This window comes from Desmodus rotundus, chromosome 2 (genome assembly GCF_022682495.2).
Source record: "Desmodus rotundus isolate HL8 chromosome 2, HLdesRot8A.1, whole genome shotgun sequence".
NCBI lineage: Eukaryota > Metazoa > Chordata > Mammalia > Chiroptera > Phyllostomidae > Desmodus > Desmodus rotundus.
In genome coordinates this window covers 39,441,010-39,461,920 of record NC_071388.1, presented here as the reverse complement: position 1 = coordinate 39,461,920, position 20,911 = coordinate 39,441,010, and the positions used below count along the sequence as shown (strand labels likewise).

General features: G+C 37.8%; 2 protein-coding genes across 5 annotated transcripts in view; one reads left to right on the top strand and one right to left on the bottom strand.

Moving 5' to 3' along the window:
* The first annotated feature begins 45 nt into the window (after window positions 1-45).
* Window positions 46-12,886, top strand: MRPL47 (mitochondrial ribosomal protein L47). Of its 2 annotated transcripts, none has more exons than XM_024563829.4 (7): window positions 46-204; window positions 3,100-3,245; window positions 3,787-3,847; window positions 6,590-6,686; window positions 7,578-7,708; window positions 8,829-8,924; window positions 12,529-12,886. In XM_024563829.4, exons 1-7 carry the CDS (start codon window positions 107-109, stop codon window positions 12,650-12,652), a joined length of 753 nt encoding a protein of 250 aa, XP_024419597.2. In that variant the 5' UTR covers window positions 46-106; the 3' UTR covers window positions 12,653-12,886. The 2 variants fall into 2 exon arrangements, with proteins under 2 accessions (XP_024419597.2, XP_053774087.1); XM_053918112.2 differs by lacking the exon at window positions 46-204 and adding an exon at window positions 259-659.
* A 192-nt stretch (window positions 12,887-13,078) lies between these two features.
* Window positions 13,079-20,911, bottom strand: part of ACTL6A (actin like 6A) — a 33,278-nt gene continuing 25,445 nt past the window's right edge. For all 3 annotated transcript variants that reach the window (XM_024563804.4, XM_045198287.3, XM_045198291.2), the window contains 5 exons: window positions 20,164-20,278; window positions 19,934-20,014; window positions 18,429-18,524; window positions 15,272-15,358; window positions 13,079-13,554 (listed from right to left, as the gene is read on the bottom strand). In XM_024563804.4, coding sequence (XP_024419572.1) covers window positions 13,474-13,554; window positions 15,272-15,358; window positions 18,429-18,524; window positions 19,934-20,014; window positions 20,164-20,278 — 460 coding nt within the window. In that variant the 3' untranslated portion in view covers window positions 13,079-13,473. The remainder of the gene's footprint in view (window positions 13,555-15,271; window positions 15,359-18,428; window positions 18,525-19,933; window positions 20,015-20,163; window positions 20,279-20,911) is intronic.

Genomic DNA, 20,911 nt, shown 5'->3' with positions numbered 1-20,911 from the left:
CCATGTTGAGTAAGGGCAAAGGTTGTTTCGGCTCTCTTTCCTGTCGGAGCCAGGCACCGGAAGTGACGTCATTAAGGGCGAGAACGCGGTTTGCTTACGCGAAAAAATGGCTGCAGCCAGTTTAGGTATTCTTTGCAGAAAAGTGTCAGCCGTGTTAAAGACTTCCAGGTCGTTAATAAATTCTCAGACCCCGGCGGGCACAAGGTAAGTGATGTGAGCAGTAGGTTTGTTCACCTCTCCAACTTTGGATCTTGTTTGGTTGCAGAGATAAAAAATCAAGGATGGAAACGCTCCCGGCGTGAGCACGAACCCAACTCTATGAGGAATGAGTGACTTTATACAAGTCACCCACCGGCGACATTTCCGTCCCTGCGTTATTTTGTTCCCACCTACTATGGACTAGGCAGTAGTTAAGGTCTGTGGGTGCCCAGAATTTGTTGAATTCAAGCTAGAATTATGAAAGTATCCTGCTTGGCTGGGTGAGTTGGGAAGAACTTCACTGAAGAGCTTTTGGCTGTGGAGCTGAAGGCTGTCACGGGCTTGGATGAATGGAAAAGAAGGGGCCTTTCTACTCCTGGAATATGTCACAAGGAGATTATCCAGTAAATGCTGAGTGAATAAGTGAAATTAGCCAAATAAATGAAAAGTTGCCATTGCAGGTGGGTGAAAGGAACATCCTGCACATGGTGTTCATTATTTCTGGAAAGTCAGCTTATCATTTTTGACTTTAGGTGGATGGTTTCCTCCCTTTTATTGGCTTTTGTCTATGAAGATTTGAATTTTATACATAGTTGAGTATGTCTGATTTTTTTAACTTAAAAGGAAGTACTGTTTGTGCTCTTAAATCTAGCACCGTTATTGAGTGTACAATATGTACACTATTATGTACAATATTATTACATACACTACCTTCAGAGATAAGCAATTTTTTTTTCATTTTGCAGAGGTTCAGAGGTTGTAACTTGACCACAAGGTGGCATCAGTTGTCATCTAATTATCCTTTTTTCCTTAAAAATTAATTATAGATTTTATTGTTATAATAAAATAGGTTTATTTGCAGACACTTTGGAAAATAGGGTAAAGTATTTTGAAGAAAAAAGTAAAAATCCACTGAGCCACTGGTGTGACTGAGTGGATTGAGTGCCCCTCTGCGAACCGAAGAGTCGCTGGTTCAGTTCCCAGTCTAGGCACTTGCCTGGGTTGTGGGCCAGGTCCCCAGTGGGGTGTGCATGAGGGGCAACCACACATTAATATTTTTCTCCCTCTCTTTCTCCCTCCCTTCTCCACTCTAAAACTAAATAGATAAAACCTTTTTTAAAAAGTAAAAAGTAAATCAACTTAAAAAGAAGTAAAAATCAACTATAATTCCACTAAGAGATAAACAGATTTCCCTTCCTTTTTAACTTTGCATATACACACATACATGTAATTTTACTGATTAATTGATTGGTTGATTTTAGAGAGAGAGAGGAAGGGAGACAGAGAGAGAAACATTGATTTGTTTTTCTGTGTATTCGTGCATTCATTGGTTGATTCGTGTATGTGCCCTGACCAGGGCTCACATCTGCCCACAACCTTGGCAAATTGGGTTGACGCTCTAACTGAACAACCTGGCCAGAGCCCACATAAATGTAATTTTGAAATAAAATCAGGACTATATTTACACATACGCATTCTTGTGCTACTCCTGTTTCCCCAACTTTTTGTTTTTAAAAATTTCAGACCAACAGAAAAGTTGTAAGGGTAGTACCAAGAATAACCATGTACTCTTTAATCAATTCTTAGCATTTTGTTACATTTTTCTTTATCTGCTTATATCCCTGTGTGGTTTTTTTTTCCTGAACTATTTTTTAAATCCTCACCCAAGGATATGTGTATGAATTTTAGAGAGAGAGGAAGGGAGAGAGAGAGAGAGAAAGAAACATCGATGTGCAAGAGAACATCAGTCGGTTGCCTCCACTATTCACCCTGACTGGGGATCTAACTACAATCTAGGTATATGCCCTGACAGAGAATTGAACCCATGACCTTTTAGTGTACCAGACAATGCTCCAACCAGCTGAGCCACCCAGCCAGGGCTTTTTCTGAAGTATTTGAGGCTTGTCAGAATTGCAAACATCGTAACACTTCAGCATATATCTCCTAAGGACAAGAACAACATCTTGCAGTAAAAGAACAAATACTGCAGAGATCACACTGGGGAATTTACTATTGATACACTACTGTTATTCCGCTGCTGTTGTCTAGCATATAGCCCAAATTCAGATGTCCTCAATTGTCCTGGTAATTTTTTTCCTTTTTATTCAGAGTTCAAACAATGATTGTTTTTTGCATTTCTTGTCATGTCTCTTTAGTCTTTTAAAATCCAGAATGGTTCCTTTATTTCTTTCATGACATTGACATTTTTTATAAGATCAGCCTTTTTAGAATATCCCTCCATTTGGGTTTGTCTGAATGTTTCTTCATGATTAGATTCAGATTAAATTTTTTTGTAAGAATACAACAACACTTATGACACGCTTCACTATTGTATTTTAAATTATTTATCTGGGTCATTAAATATTCTATGAAAACTCAACTTTAAAATTGCTTCATAATATATTGTCATACGGAGACAATGATGTTTTAAACCATGGTTGCACGTTTACACTATCAACTTCCTTATATACGAGCATAATGATAATACTTAATAGATGTTTATATTTATCAGTTCTCGTCTGTGGTAACTCCTTTGGTTGAAATTTCTAGATGTGGACTTACTGGGTTAAGGGAAGAAGCATTGTGGCCTCTCATACATGTTGCAAAATTAACCTTCAGAATATTTTTAGTCTACTCATATACCCACTAGCAATTTATGAAGGACCTACAAATGTTACCTTAAAATATAGTTATGTAAATATATTACCTCTGAGATTATAGGGGAACATCTACAATGTAATATTTTAAATAACTTCTAAAGTATTTTATAAATTTATTGTTTCTTGTGCCAAAACCATGAGTAAGTTTTTTAGCATTGTAGGTGATGAAATGATTCCATTTATTGCTTATAAAATTCAAATGTAAAACTTTAATAACTTGTTTATATATGTTCTGTTGCAGGTTTTCTCTTAATTTGTTGCCTAAGAATACACCAAATGTCACACCTTTACACCACTGTAGAATACTTCATACCACATTGTCAAGGAAAGGACTGGAAGAATTTTTTGATGACCCAAAGAATTGGGGGGAAGAAAAAGTAAAGTCTGGTGAGATATTTGGGTTGATTGGTATTAAATATACTTATTGAACCATCCATTGTCTTGGGATTATTTATCCAGTTTAGGAATTACTTGGGTGTTTCCATTTTCGATTTGCTTTGGGAATGTCTATTAGTGAAAATTTAAAGGACATTATAATAGACTTAATTGTTCCTTGGCAGCTTGGCAAAAGGTTTAGAATAGGAGTAGGCTGAATTTTTTTTACTAAGTTGATGTTTGAGGTTTATTTTAGATTTTATTTTTTAGAGATAATTGAAAATTAATATGTAATGATATAAAGTATTTTGACATTAGACTGTGAAAATACATTCTATAGTTATTCTGACATTTTTTAATGCTATTGCCAGTCTCATTACTTATATCTTCATGTGTGTTATCTAATTTAACCCCAGTTATATTTTATACTGTAATATAATAAAGCTATTAAATATTTTACAGATAAGGAAACTGGTTTAGAGAGGCTAAGTAATTTGCCAAAGGGCACATAGCTAGAAAACTATTTCATGTTATGAATTTATCATTTTAACAGGGGCTGCATGGACCTGTCAGCAGTTAAGGAACAAAAGTAATGAAGATTTACATAAACTTTGGTAAGTCTACTGAGCACATGAATATCTAGGTGTTTGCAGCAGTTACATTGTAACAGTGAGGTATAAACTTTATGTGATGTAAGAAATTGAGTAAAGTGGTTTGTCTCACAGTACTGTGGATGTTATAGAAGACCATTACAGACTTTATAATATGACAGGTTAAATTATATTAAGAAAAATGTACCAGAGTTCTCAAATTGGGGGCTTAGAAGTTGTACTATAATTGCTACCAGTCATACTACACCTGAAATTTAACAATTTCAGTAAACTGATGAAATGGAGAAGAGTTGATCACATTTAGGCCTTTCTCCTTTTTATTACGTTTTGCATGGTATGAAATCTTTAGCTTATTTGCTTTGGGGAAGTGTGTTGAAAGATGTATTTAATTGGGAGTTTAAGTAGATTATCTGGCAGTTTCTCCCGGTGAATTACAGTTGAAAAGATTTAAGATAGGGTTTTATTTTTAATTGACTATATATGTATATTTTTTATTGAGGTAGAATTGATATATTATTATATTAATTGGAGGTATACAATGTACCGATTCAATATTTGTATATATTGCAAAATGATCATCACAGTAAGTTCAGGTGACATCTACTACCAAACATAGTTAGAAATTTTTTTTCCCCCCGTGATGAGAACTTTTGATATCCACTCTCCTAGCTACTTTCAAATATGCAGGATGATTAACTGTAGTCACTTGCTGTACATTACATCCCTGTGACTTGCTGATTTTAAAACTGGAAATCTGTACATTTTTACCTCCTTCACACATTTTGCAACACCCCTCCCACACACATTAACTGACAATATTTAGCCAAAGATGTGTCTTGCTTGGACTTTACTGTGGTTTTTAAATTGGGTATTTCACAAAAAATAAAGATTTCTGGCTCCTCTTTAATAATCAGACCTCTGATCTGGCGGCACCGGACCCACATTCCTATGGCTGGCCGGTCTGTGTAGCCACTGCCCGAGCTAGATGGATCAGTGCACACCACTCTTACCCATCCTGTTGTCTTTTACCAGCCCCCCTTACTCATACTTGAGATTCTTTAATTATTTTTAAATTAAATAACCACTGACAGTATAAGTTTATCGTGTGATACAATAAGAAATATTTGGTTTTTGTCTCCATTCGCTGACACACAGTTCCTAAATCCCTTGGTATTTCCTGAGTGATAGGAGTATCTCTTGTTCAAATTAGGCAGCTGTTGGTAGGGGGCACCTCAGAACGGAGCTGGGTCATCAGAAAGACCAAGGCATGATTAGAGGGTAGAACTTTCAGGCTTAACTACCACCCTCACCTCTGGGGAGGGGTACAGGTACAGGAGATTCAGTTCAGTCACCAGTGGTCAATGATTTGATCAACCGTGCCTACATAGTGAAACCTCCACAGTGATGAACGTGTGCAGGTGCTGGGAGGGTGGCACACCCTGAGAAAGCACAAAGGCTCCGCACCCCTTTGCATATGCCTTGCCCTATGCATCTCTTCCACTTGACTGTTGGAGTTGTGTCCTTTGTAATAAACCAGTAATAGTAAAGTGCTTTCCTGAGTTCTGTGAGCCACTCCAAGGAGGGGCTCATTGGAACTCCTGCCTTGTAGCTGGTCAGTCAGATGGACGGTAGTGCTGCCACTTGCTGTTGGTGTCTCAACTGGGGGATAGTGTTGTGGGACTGAAATCTTTAATCTGTGGAATCTGGTGCTAACTCCAGGTAGTGTGTGTCAGAGAGTTGGAGAAGTGGTTTTGGTAAAGACAACACATTTGGTGTCAAGACAAGGGAAAAGCCTCTCACTTATTATAGAAAAATAAGTTGTATTAAAAACAAGACTTGTAAATTTTGTCAAAAGCACTGTTACTGTGAGTTATTAGTATAGGATAGTTAGGGCTCTTGCATTATTCATCATATCAAAAACTAAACAATTTATCTTCTGCCACTGCTTCTCCCCAAATTGTCTCCTTCCATAGCATAAAGTACCTCTATTCCTTTGTTTCCTGTTCAGTACCCTCCACGTTGGTTTCCTTTCCTTTCTTCCAGCTCTCCTTCTTCATCGAACAGTTACTCACCCTCACTTCAGCTTTGCCACTCAGGACCTTTGATTTTGCTTTGCTTTGCTTTCCATCCAGTCTAGCAGATCCCATCTCTGCGAAGCTTTTCTTGATCATCTTAGCTAGAAGAAACGTCTCCTCTCTCCCACTTAATTCTTCTGGTACTTGTTGTCGCTCCCACTCAATACACCGCATCACATTGCAGTTTTGGAGGCAGCCTAGGGGAGTAAAAATGGAGTAGGCTTGGCACTCAGTGAGTCCAGGATTTGAATCTTGAATTAGGGATGTGCTCCAGAATACCCTACTTCTCTCAGCTTAGTTTCTTCATCTAGAAAGTGGAAATAATGCTAATCTCAAAGGGTTGTTGTAAGAATTAAATGAAACTTAGGTAAAATGTTTCACACGTCACCTGGCATGCAACAGGCATCTCTCCCCACCTTGATACAGGGACTGTATTTTATGCATTTTTGTAATTGGCACATAATATAACTTCTGGCACCTGGAAAATTTATTTAACAAATAAGTAAGAATAGATAATAGCTTTGTTTAAAGAATTGTTCTTTGTAATGATACTCTGTATATCAAGATTTCCATAAGGCTTTTGAAAACAGATCATTAATTTTTATGTCAAAAATCACAACTTTATTGTTATCACAAAACAGCATCATACGCTTTGTGTTCTTTGATGTAGGTACGTCCTGCTGAAAGAAAGAAACATGCTTCTAACTCTACAGCAGGAGGCCAAACGGCAGATATTACCAATGCCAAGTCCAGAGCGGTTAGAAAAGGTAAGGCCATGGGAAGCTGACTGATTTGGGGGTACAGTTAACAGGAGTGAGTGTATGGTTCTTGTATTTCCTGTCAAGTAGATTTTTTTCTACTTCTGCTTAATTTTTAGTAAATTTACAGAGTTGTATAGCCATCACTAATAATTTTCAAACATTTCTATCACCTCAAAAAGGAATCTCATGCCCATCGGCAGTCACTCCCCATTTCTACCTGCAGCCCCCAACATATGTGTGGACCCATGTTTTTACTTCTCTTGGGTAGATACCTACGAGTGAAATTGCTGAACTCTATGGGAAGTCTATGTTCAATATTTTAGGAACCAGCAAAACTGTTTTCTAAAGTAGCTGCACTATTTTACATTTCTGGTTCTAGCTTAGCCACTTCCTTGCCCACTATGTCAAATTTTATTTATGCATTTTTTTTTATTGTGGTAAAAACATATAACATAAAATTTACTATCTTAATCAATTTTAAGTGTATAGCATGGTAGCTAAGTATATTTACATTGTTGTGAAAAGGCCACCTATTTTTTAAATTAGGGTTTTTTTCACCATTAAAAAAAATCCCTTGGATTCCTTATTTCCTTTCCTAGAGATAATCAGTCATGTGCGAACTTTTAACCTACCAGAAGTTTTCTCTTCATGTAGAAAATCTGAGCTAAATAGGTTTTCATTTAAATGAAACTAAACTTTTAAAAAATCACAAAAAGTGATATTACAGATACTCATATATACCTGTGCCAACAAAGATTTTTAGGAAATTTTTGACAGAATGTTTCTTTGACAGAAATATTCATGTAGGCTTCCTGTAGCATAATCTCTATATGTTCTCTTTCTTGGAATCCTGTTGTAGGTGATTATTGAAATTATGTCTTTCTATTCTCTTCTCAGGTAGTAGAGTCCATGGATGCATTAGATAAAGTCGTACAAGAACGAGAAGATGCCCTAAGACTTCTTCAGACTGGTCAAGAAAAAGCTAGACCTGGTGCTTGGAGGAAAGACATCTTTGGAAGAATCATCTGGTACATAGTTCACATTGTGGCTTTTCTAAGACTAGAATGGAAGTCCCATGCTCTTCCCCTATCCAATATCTTTTAAGAAAATTCTCGTTGTATAAAGTATATTAGATAGACTAAAGATATACCTAATATAAACAGAGGTCCCAAAACCTTTTGGAGCTCCAGGACGTGAACAAGGCAGATTTAACTAGCAGTCCAGGCATCCCATTCGCATGATTTGGTTATCTCTAGGTACCTTATAGCCTAATGTGAATCATATGGGCCTCTGAGGACTTGATGAAAGTTACAGATCCTTTCCCCAGAAAAAAATGTGTATGTGTACATGTAATTCAGGGGTTGTAAATGCCATGAAGCCAGTTTTAGGACACAAACCTGTCCTCTGCCCATTAAGAACCTGGGACTGTTAAAAAAGGTTTTTGAGGCATAAGGCCACACGAACCAGGATAAGCCCTAGTCCATGTTATGAAACAGTTTAATCCTGCTTCCTGAGTCCAGTTCCCAGAGTCCTACCAGACCTTGGGAAAAGATCTGATGATAAACTTTATAATGCGATATAAGTAATTGAGAAGACCCAGTGTGTTCTGTCTCTGCCAGGAGTTTATTTACATTTAGGTTGAGCTGCCAAAAGGAAACATCGTTAATGGAGTTGTAAACATTGGTCAGCAAAACGGAGAAGGCATTTTAGGTGGTTGGAGATCTTCCCTGTACTTTTGAAATTACATCACATAATAGCACTCATTTGTAGACTTCTTCAATGGAGTTTGGGGTGGTGGGGCTGCTTGGAGCCACATTTAGGGGGGTAGCCATGCTGTCTTTAACCATGTAATCCAATACAGAAAAGAGATAAATTGCTAAAACATCTGACTAAAAACTGTGACCTGTTTTATACTCTACCGATTCTTATTTGCATTAGTCTAGTTCAGGTCAGTTAGGAAAAGTGAGGTGAAGGAGAGAATCTGTGTCAATTTTAGAATCTCTTAAGAATGCTATTCTCTTCAAGAGTTATTTATTTTGCTTTTGATTTATTGACAGCATATTTAGTTCAAAGAAGGCTAAAACTCTACCTGTTTGGAAATGTATTAAATATTTTCTAAAAGGCAATACCTTTTTGCTTTCTTGGCAGGCACAAGTTCAAGCAGTGGCCTATACCTTGGTACCTAAATAAGAGATACAACAGGAAACGATTCTTTGCAATGCCTTATGTGGAGCATTTTGACAGGTGAGCACAAGCACCCTTACTAATGAAACAGCTTTACATCAGGTGACATGCATTGAGCTTTTACATAAATAAATACATGTTCATTGTAGAAAAAAAAAAAAAGAAAAAGAAAAAACAGGTAAAAAAGAAATTAAAGTCTTGAATAAGTTCACCATCCAGAAATAGTCTTCTATTAACTTTCTAGTGTATATCCTTTCAAAAGTTTTATTGCCTTTCTATTCATCAATCTATATGTTAAGTAGATGTTTAAGTCTTTCTATAACATTAAAAGGTCCAGATACTTGAGTTGCATAAAATGTGAGCTAATGTCATTACAAGGTTGATGAAATCCATCCCCAAAACTTTCATTGGAAGGGAAAAGAATTGCAAGTTTGTGATTTTGAGGGGAAGGGTGCCACTTAACCTCTATGGCTGTGGCTACCAAAAAGCACCAGGGTGGGGAATCTGCAGGGTTACTGGCTAAAGGTTCTAGTGATCAGAATTCAAGGCAGGAAAACAGCTGGAAATTTAAAGGAGAAATCCTAGCAGCGCAAGAACCACAGCTTTTAACAACTGCCTTAGATAATAATATGTTCTACTTTCATCAAGAGTTCTTAAAAAATGGACTCTCCCCCCCAAAGGCTTGTTTCCATACCAAAAAATTAAAAACTGATAAAAAATAATTTAAACAGGAATGAAATGTATCTTTAAATAGATTTTTAAGGTACTTTAAGTATACTTTAGAATCACAGTTTAAATTTTTTATTTACCCCACCAAACTAGCCACTTCTCATTTCTAGTTTTATCCATTGTGGTAGTGATGTGATCTATAATAGGAAATATATGTTTACTTTGTACCTGTTTCTGTCATAGTTCCTAAAACCTTTCTTAAGTGTTGCCACAAAAAACCAAAAAGGTCTTTTATGTTAATGACTTTTGGAAAGCACCTAGGGTTGGGGGCTGTTTGCCATGGGAACCAACCTTGATCAGGTTATTGAAATTTCCATTCGAATCCCGATTTCTGGGGAGGGGAAAGGGACTGGAGGTTGAATCAGTTGTCAGGGGTCAGTAGTTTAACTAGTTGTGCTTATGTGATGGAGCCTCAATAAAAAGAAAACCCTAAAAGCATAGGGTTTGGAGAGCTGGTTTGGTGAACACTTGATTTGGGGAGTGGTGTGCCTCAACAGGACATGGAAACCACCCTTGCCCCAGACCTTGCCCTGTGCTTGTCATTTGTCTGGCTGTTCCTGAGTTCCATCCTTTTATAACAAATTGAAAATCTAGTGTGTAGACAGGTTTCCAGAGTTCTGTGATCTGCTCTACTAAGTTATCAAACCCAGGAGAAGGTTGTGGTAACCTTTGATTTATAGCCGGTTGGTCAGAAGTGCAGTTAACAACCGGGACTTGCAACTGGTGCTTGAAGTCGGAGGAGGGAGTCAGGGAGAACTTCAGGTGACAGCCTCTGACACTGTTTCTGGGTAGGTAGTGTCAGAATTGAGTTGAATTCTCAACACCCTGGTGGTGTCTGTGGATTGCTTGGTGGTGGTGTGGGAATTGGATCCAGAACCCCTTTATTTCTAGTATATCCACTATTAATTGATATTAAATACTATTCATCCTCTTCAGCACCAATGCTCTAGATTCAGGCATTCTTTAATTTCATTCTTCCTGCAAAATGTCTCCAGGATCTCTTTCTTACTCCCACTCATTCTGCCTCAGAGTACAGTCCCTCTTCATCAGATTGAATTGTTGAACATCTTCCTTACTTGAGTCCATTCAGATACTGCTTCCTAATTTTCCTCAGACCTTTTATTAAAAAGATTTTTAAAAATTCGTATTTATTTTCAGAGAGGGAGAAGACAGGGAGAAAGAGAGAGAAACATCAATTGGTTGCCTCTGGCCCACCCCCAACTGGGGACCAGGCCACAACCCAGGCCTGTGTCCTGACTGGGAATCAAACCAGGGACCTTTCTCTTGTGCAGGACAGTGCCCAACCAACTGAGCCACACTGGCCAGGGCTTCCTGAAATCTTTTTATATCACATCAGGGCTGTTCAAAACCTTAAAACAGAAGCTTCTTGTCTACAGGATAAAATCCAAACCTCGCTACCCAGTGTTCCCACAATTCAGTCTTAGCCTCTTATCCTTCATCAATCTCACACCTTTCTCCTGGTTTTCTAAACATAACTTTTTCATTTTCTCCTCTTTTACTGTTCCTACAGCTTTGAAATCTCTCCACATATGCCCATTTTAAAACCCAGTTCAGATGCTAAGGGATTGAAGAAACCTAACTATACTAGCTCTTTTTTTCTCCAAGCCTAATGTGCCATTTGACCCTTGTGCCTCTTAGTCATGTAAGGTGAAGCTGTGAAGAGCATGATTTTAAAAACAGTTAGAAAAACTATGAATCTAGTGTTACTTTTATAGGCTTTATACATATTCTAGTTATTGTTTCTGCAACTACCTTTTTTAGCCTTACGTTCAATGCAGGCAGCACAATCTTCTGAATATTCTTAAGAATAGCAAACCTTTATTTTTTCAGATGTTTATTTCTTACAAATGGCCAAAATATAGTTGGAACAAAGATTAATGAGTAGAATGGGTTATCTGATATCAACTTTGATTCGTCTTACATTTTACTTAATTTACAAAGCAGCTTGTATGATGTTTTTCTTGTGTATACACATTGTTTTTACCCAAATATAACCCTTACCTCCAGTTTCTGCGACCACCATAGCACTGGCATATTTCAGTTATTTAGTACACATCTTTGGTATTAAATTTTGTATGTTTATGCCTGCTGATTAATAAAATATCCTCCAAAATGTTAGCTTCATTTAGAAGCTAACTATAGAGGCTTGGCATCCATGAATTCATCATTTACAATTTTGCTAATTCCTATGTCACCATAGAGGTTATGTAATTTAGCTGGGGCACAAATGTTTCATGCCCTGGATTGCTAATGTGTACAAGCAGACTCACTTAAGATAAGAGTGGTGAACCTGTCCTGGCTGGTTGGAGTGTTGCCCCATACACTAAAGGGCTATGGGTTTGACTCCTAGTCAGGGCACACACCTGGGTTACGGGTTCAATCCTCAGTCAGGGCACATACAGGAGGCAACCAATGTTTCTCTCATGTTGATGTTTCTCTTCCTCTCTTTCTAAAATCAATCAAAACATATCCTTGAGTGAGGATTTAAAAAAAAACGTGGTGAGTCTAACTAGCACCTAAGCATCATCTCTAAACATGGCTTTCTTCCCCTGTAGGGGAAAGGATATGCTAGTCTGAGTGCCATTCAAAATCAGGGAATTCCCAAAATGTTCAGGATATGTTTCAGGATGTAAAAAATCTAATGTATTCAATAAAATTACAGTGTTTCTAAATAAGGTGGAAAGACCATTCTTTTACAGGGTCAGAAGATCTGTTCATTCATTTTAGACAGGAAATAAGGAGAATTGCTGCAGGGTTACATACGCTTTTGATTTCATGTACATCTTTGATCTGTGTAGGTTTACAGTGATTATTCAAGTTTAATAAAATACATGACACAGCTATTATAGAGACTGGCATGATTCAGATCTTAAATAAATCGGTATAAATTATTGTTATGCTTTTCTTACTCCAGACTGAGACGTGAGAAACAAGCCCGTATCCAAGCAAGGAAGAGAAATTTAGAGAAAAAGAAAGCAGAACAACTTAAGGAAAAGTTTCCACATCTTTCTGAAGCCCAGAAGTCAAGTCTTGTCTAAGATGTCTGAACTCTTAATTTACCATTTTGTTTTTCCTCAATAACAATCTGTACAGAAAAGTAACTATATGTTAGGTGGTTTATAAAGAAATTGTAGTTTTAGTCAAACAGCTGTGTTGGGTGTTAATGTGGCATGCTAATTCTGGAAGTGGTCATGCTTTTAAAAATCAGGTATAAAATTCAGTTTAAGTTTTCATTTTATAAATTATGACATCTAAGCAGACTTAAATATCACTTATATCTTTGAGGTGGGAAAGTAATATCAACATATACAGCAAAGGCAATTTGGCTACATTTTAGGTACTATTATTCATAGGATATAAAGGTGTGGATACTGCTGTTAATGAACAATGAGTACTTGCACTAAAAATACTGATAAATACAGTTAGTACTTAAAGTACCAAGTCAACGCAACAGTCCAAAAATGTATTTCTGGAATGGCTAATAATTTTTATTTAAATTTGCAATCCTAAAGTAAAGAGAGCATAAGCAATAAATTTAATCCATCAATAAAAAGCAGTTCTACCAATCCACTGATAATATACTAAGCAGAGTTTGAAAGCCTTTGACTGAAAACAAAATATTTAGAGAAAATAGACATTTATACAAAATTATAAAATGCCTGTAATAAGAATAAGTACATTTCAAGGACAGCACAACCTAATTTTATTTTATACAGCCAGTTAAAGTCTTAAAAAATTTCAAGTGGAAATTGAAAAATGCAAAAATATATTAACATTCTACAAAAGATGGTCATTTTTTCCTGAGTGTACTAAAGCTATGAAACATAAGGAGACGAAGGTGGAGCAGTGGGAACACTTTTCAAGGGCATTTCCTTTCTACACACTGCTTCCCTCCTTCTTCATATTCTTGTTTGGAAATCCACATCTGTTGAAAGGTGCCCTGTAAAATGAAAAGAAAAATTACATTATTGTGACTTTTTATTATAAAATACTTTTTCTTTTAATAGCTTTATTTTCATAACTCCTAATCTTTGAAGAACTCTTAAACCTCCTCCCCCAAATAGTATTCCATTGCTCTCTTGTTATTTCTGTCCTCCTCCGGAACACCCAGGGCACTCCTCCCCCCAAATAGTATTCCATTGCTCTCTTGTTATTTCTGTCCTCCGGAACACCCAGGGCACTACTGAGGGTTAGAAGGATCAGGGTGTCCTTAGCCAGTGGCATTTGCCTACATGGGTGTGAGAAGCGGAGGCCGGTGGGTCTTGGCAGTGGGTTACTCTTGGGCAGTGCAAACACCTCCATTTACCAACACGGGGAGATGGCATTTGCTGTGTTCACTGTGCGGCCACTGCGCAACGCCCTGCTCTGATGTCCTGTAGCATGATTGACGGCACAGGACATTTCTGTGGGTTCTCAGGTCTAGGAGCAGAATTGCTGCTCGTGGTGATGTTCTGCTTGGTGGTGCTACCTGCGAATCTTTCGAAAGGACCTACACCAGCCTCACTGGTCATTTAATTTGAATTGCATTAAATCCATAAATGTTTTAGGGGGCAGCTGACATCTTTATACACTACTGAGCTCTACATTCTAAATGTATCATTTATTCCTACATTTGGTTCTTTACAGAGTCTTCATGAAGTGTTATTTTAATCATTGAGGTGGTAGGTACATATTTGTATAGATTTATTTCTAGAGTTCATTATTGCCTGACATTTTGGATGATACTTTAAATTTTGTCCTGTTTATAGGATTCAATTTACATACTGTATTGTTATCAGTTGATTCTATTGTTTTGAGCTTGGGACCTGGCTCAAATTGTTAAAATTCTAGTAACTTTTCTGGACATTGTTTGGGCTTGTTAATTTGAAAATTAATAAAGCTCATGGTTATCATGTAAAACAACAAAGGGCTCATCAGAACTAGGATAAAGTTCTGCAAGTACGGAAACAACAGTATCAAGTACTTTACCAAATAAATATAGAAAGTGACCAAAGGAAGAAGCAGTCTGTGCTACATTAATAATAAACCCATTCCCTATAATTAATTCTATTCAAGTGATTTCATATGTGGTATGTAGTTTTATCTATGATCTGTTAAAAGACTAGAAATAGAAATATATGCGTGGACACTTCAAAACATTAAATTGCTTAAAGATGTATAGTGTAAAAACTTGGTGACATTTACTTCAGTTGCTCTGAGGAAAAGGGAACATTCTTCAACACAGGGTATAGATTAAGGTCAAGGATGTTTACTCCTGACTTCCTCTACCTCACCAACAGGCCAGGGCACACCCAGAACCTGAGAAGGAATGTTTCATTTTAAATATGCTGCACTAAGTCCTGACCAGTGCCAGTGAGGGTATTATTGGAAGGGGCATGAATAAGTTAATAGATTCCCACCTGCCTGAGAGTGGAAACTTGAACTTAGGCTGACAAATATCCACTAATAAGGCAACAAAGCATTTTGTTGGATTAGAACATGTAAAACTGGTTCTATTAGGTCTTCCACTCACTGGATAGTTATAAAATGCAAAGGTACATGGTGTATTAGCATCGTTTTTAGCCTTTTTACTAGAGTTAGTATTTTCAGTGGTACATTTAGGTGAAATCATTCAGTAGGAATTGTTAATGATTTCTCAAAGTACTTTCTCTACGCACCAGAGAAGCTAGAATGGAGCCACCAATCCATGAACTGAACCTCCGTTCCACTGTCGTATTATTTGCAATCAGTTTCAACCGCATGCTCTAAAATTGAGAGGGACCAGTAAGTATTATTAGTTACAACAGATAACTCACATTACAACAGGTAACTCACATTAGGAAATTCAGCTCGGAGGACTTCTGAACGACTGGTTGAAACACTGACTATACATGGTTTTTTTTGTTAAAGCTAGGCTTATAGTACACATAGATGAGAGCACTGCATAGAAAGATTATTACAAAGTGCTTTAACTATGGCTTTTAATGTGTAACATTTAATAAGAAAATAAATTATATAAACCTTAGACAACCGCATGGTAAAGAGTATGGCATTTACCTTTCATATCCTATAACCAACGGCAAACATAATTAACACTACTATATATAAATCAGGTACAGTGCTAGGTGCATCATACATTACTTCATTTCTTCCAACAATTATCCCAACCTGCAGCCCCCTTCAGTAGTCCTCCTCAATCTTCTCTCCACAGCCTTTTTGGGCTTCATGCTATCCTGTCCCTCCCTATCATAGTTTACTCCTCCACACCTCCCACTGTCTACTGTCTCCCACTTAGAAAACAACGTGCAGACATCAGATCCAGGTAAGTTTTTATTCATACTGCCTTCCTTCCTGATTAGAATTCCTGTTTTGCACTCATACTCTCTCAATTAACATTGTTTTTGGCCTCAGCGCTATCCCTCTCACTTTCTGAACCAAGAGGTTTTTACCCTTGACCTAGGAATTTGCTTCTGGGGATAGTTCTCAAATTGTTGATACACCACTTTAATTATTCCAAATATGAACACATCCTGTGAGTCATTTTTCACAGAGAAATAAACGAGGCAGGGTGGACTATGTCCTATGGTTAGAGTACAGTTGCTGGGAACAGGAGGGATAAACATGGGTTTTCATAGGTGAGGTATTGGTTCATATCTAATACAATGGGATTTTTCCCCAGTTAACTCATTAATTTTTAATTGTCTCCTAATGAAAAAGGATAATATCTACCTGGTATTGATAACCTATGACTGTATTCACTATTCTGGGATTTTCTAAGATCTAATGATTAGTACTATAATTAAGGCATATTCCAGATCACACTGTATCTCCAAGCATGGTGTAAAGGTAAGGCAAGAGTCACTCTTGTGCATATATCAATACTTAAAAAACAACAAAAATATGGCATATGGAAAATATTTATATGAGAAACCAAAAAACTATCAAATATACAAATACATAGGCCAGCTCTGACTGCTGTGGCTCAGTGGATTGAGTGCTGGCCTGTGAACCAAAGGGTTACCGGTTTGATTCCCAGTCAGGGCACATGCCTGGGCTGCTGGCCAGGTCCCCAGTGGGGGGCACGTGAGAGGCAACCACGCATTGATGTTTCTCTCCCTCTGTTTCTCCCTCCCTTTTCCTCTCTCTAAAAATAAATAAAATCTTTAAAAAAAGACCACAAACAAATACATAGGCCACAATTCTAGTGGTCTATGTAACCATTAGAAAGTTTTTATTATTTAAAGACTTATTTTATTTTTAGAGAGGGGAAAGGAGGGAGAATGAAAGGGAGAGAAACATCAATGTGTGGTTGCCTCTCCCACGCACCTGCAGGGGACCTGACCCTCAACCTAGACATGTGCCCTGACTGGGAATCAAACCGGCAATCCTTTGGTTCCCAGGCTAACTAATGCTCAATTCGCAACAGCCAGGGCCCACTAGCAAGTTTTTTAAAGTAACATTACAGCACCTTACAAGAAACTACATGATAAACATTCAAATCTAAAGGTTATGACTTCTACTCTGTTACCAATATATCATGTAAACTACCCTCTCCCCAAACCAGGTTCTTCTTTTAAAAGTTATCCCAATGCGCACATGACCTTTTTACAACAAACACAGGAGCTTTTTGGGACTCTGCCAAACTCAATCCTTTAAGTTTGCTTTTAATAAACGACAGAGCATGGTTACATATGTGTGAAGGGTACTGCATCCCCCAAAGAGATAAATTGGAGTTCTAATCCTTGGTACCTGTGAATGTGATCTAATTTAGAAATAGGGTCTATGCAAATGCAATTAAGAAATATTAGAGGAGTGCGCACCCTTAATGCAGTATGACTAGTGTTCTTTTAAGAAAAGGACAGACCCACAAGGGGATATTCCTATATGACGTCAGAGATGGACACTGAAGTGTAGCTGCAACCCTGGAAACAACAAGGATCGGTGGCAAACCCTTGATGCCAGGGAGGGTGAAGGAAGGATTCTCTTCTGTAGTTTTCAGAGAAAGCGTGGCTCTGCTATACAAAATACCAGACTTCTAGCTTCCAGAACTGAGAGAGAATACATTACTGTTGTTGTAAGCCACCCGCTCTGTGGTACTTCCATACAACAGATCTAGGAACTAACATACCATCCATCTTCTAGCTTCCAGAACTGAGAGAGAATACATTACTGTTGTTGTAAGCCACCCGCTCTGTGGTACTTCCATACAACAGATCTAGGAACTAACATACCATCCATCTAACAAGTCACATCACTCTCCCCCCTTCTGCATGGATGACAAGCTGACTACTTTGAGATACTGGAATAGATCTTCTTCCCTTCTTATTGTGCACGTGGGGTTTCCCTCCGCCTAGAAGTTCCTTCATAAATCACCAACCACTTAACTCCTATTCAAAAAGTTTCTTCCCCAAGCTTTCCTCTGATACTCCCAGGGAGTTAAATGCTTGCTCCTCAGTGTTCCCAAGAGCACCTGGTTCATGACTACTGAACCACTTAGCACATTACAGTCATCATTTTTACCATGTCTATTTGTTCTTGCAGGCTGAGCACTTAGTGGGCAGGGACTATGTTTAAATCTCCAGTGCCTAGCAGACTATAGATACTTAAGTATAGAGTCAATGAATAAAATGAGATTCAAATAGTAACAAGAGTAACTAATACACACCATCTAGGAAAATTTGGTTAATAATAGATATTAACTTTATTGAAATAATACTGTTCCAGGCACACAAAATATCATCAATTGACTGAAAAACAAGCCTTCTCTATAAAATTATAGCAGTGGCCAGGATGCCTGTGACTGAAGAATACCACTACAGAACACACAAAACTTACCGGGGGCGTTTTCTGAGACAGCTCTCTATTCAGCCTGTCAGTGAAGCTCTGTATGAGCGTGTTTCCTCCCGCCACTATCACACTGCCATAGAGACCCTCGGATGCAAACAAAAGTAAGGCAGTTCCAAGTGTTTCCAACAGTTTTCAAACACAGCTCCAAATAAGACCATGTCTGCCACTACAATGTCCCTTTCTTTTTAAGTTGTTATACTTCTATACAGACCTAGTACTTAATCCCGTGGTCCCCGGTACTGGCTGCACATTCCACCCACTTAGTCAGGTTTTAAAACACCAGTGACTGGGGCAGGGGCAGTTCAGTAAAACCTCTGGGCATGGGGCTTTGAGTTGGTTGTTTACAACTCTCCAGGTGATGGTAATATGCATTAAGGTTTAAGGACCACTAATTTAAAGCAATTATTCTAAAATCCATCATAATTTTTTGGCAGATAGCTGCCAATATTTAATTAGAGGCGTATTTTATAATGCCTTCAGCTTAAAATGCTCCTCTGGAAGTTCTCGTATTTAAAAGTAGAAGTGTGATTCTTTAATGATTGTGGTGGGCAAAGCACTCTGTCTGACGATAATCCCGGGAAATTACTGCTATCTTTCTCTTCTACGGGTGTGCTCCAAACCACATGGAGAACTTTTACAACATCCCATGCTGAGGTCTCTCCAGGTAAAAATAAATTCCTACTTACAGGGCGGACATTTACCTCTAATCTGCAAGAATGTATCAGAAAGTTAGATGTCAGCCTGCTTTTTTTCGTGGGCAAATTCTTATTACAAAGTTTTCTTCTAAATGCCTAAATCATCTCACTTTTGAAAGAAAATGGAATACAAAAGAGTCTCCTCTGCAATCAACGTAGTTAAAAGAGTTTCACTAAAAAGAGAAAGCTATCACTCTCTTATAGTAAGTGTACTTCAATTGCCTTTCCCCAAAAGTGGCCTTGACTTTGCACTAAAAGATTCCACACTTTTACCCCTATTGTCCTAGAAACAGCACATGCCCGCTAGGTGACTAGCTGAAACAAAGAACATTTTTTTCATAGCACCCAAAGTCTTTTTTAACAACATGGTTTCTAAATCCACGCTTGGCATTTGCTGTAAGCAACAGAATTAACTCAAAGACAATAGAGGCAATATATTGGCTACAAACTAAAACCAGTGTTTTAATTTGAAATAATCAATCTAGTGATCAGTATGGTGTTATAATATGGAGTAAGTGTTTAAAACTTGAAAAAGCAGAACATTATCAAATTAAGGATATTATTTAAACTACATTCCTTATAAAAGTGACATAATTTAAACCGCACCCTATTAAAAAATAAAAGGATAACTGTACTAGAGTTTTACATTTTTTTACTCTAGTACGTCATACTTTCCTATTTTCTGTTATAAAATGGACTTCAAAATCCACAGCCAAGATGCCAACTTAAATAATGATCTGGGGTTATTTCGGTGCCCTAAAATATACCTTCACACAATAAACAGGAGACTGGACTTACGGGTCTGATATCAATATCGCACATTCCAACACTGGTAGTGACGACGTGACTGACTCCCAGCATTGTATTTCCTGATAATCCCTGCAACAAAGCACCATGAGTGGTGACACAGAGAACTTCAAACAATAAAGCGCGTCTGAAAATGTTTAGTATTATCTAGGTTTTATAATTATACAAGATCTCTAGGTATACAGGAAAAGCCAGGCTAATTATGAAATAAACTTTCATACCTTTACATTGGAAGGGTCAAATAATCCTTCCGGAATCTTTAACCGCTCTGCTCCAAAATCACAGTTGTAGCCATTGGGGAATTCATAATGAACTGTTGGCATCTGCGCAGCTACTCTGAAAACATTAGACTTTATTAAAGAAAAGATAAAAACATGAAAGACAAATACCGTATGATCTCACCTATAAGTGGAACCTAATCAACAAAACAAACAAGCAAGCAAAATAGAACTGGAGATGTGGAAATACAGAACAAACTGAGCCCTGGCTGGTGTGGCTCAGTGGATTGAGCATCAGCCTGCAAACCAAAGGGTTGCCAGTTGGATCCCCAGTCAGGATGCCTGGGTTGTGGACCAAGTCCCTAATAGGGGGCGTGTGAGAGGCAACCACACATTGATGTGTCTCTCCCTCTCTTTCTCCCTCCCTTCCCCTGTATCTAAAAATAAATAAAATATTTTTAAAAAATTCTAAAAAGAAAAAAGAAGTAAAAAGCTGACAGTGACTGGAGGGGGAGGGGCATAATGGGGAAAGAAGGAGAAGGGTCAAGTTGAAAAATAAGTATAAAGGACCCATGGACAAAGACAAAGGGGGGAGGCAGGGAAGGAGTTTTGAATGTGGGAGAGGAGTGGTGGGCAGGACAGGGGAGAGTAATGAGGGAAAAATGGGGACAACTGTAACTGAACAATAAAAATCTTTTCTAAAAAAAGACAAAAACAATCCTCTTCAGAAATTATATACTAAGGAATCAGT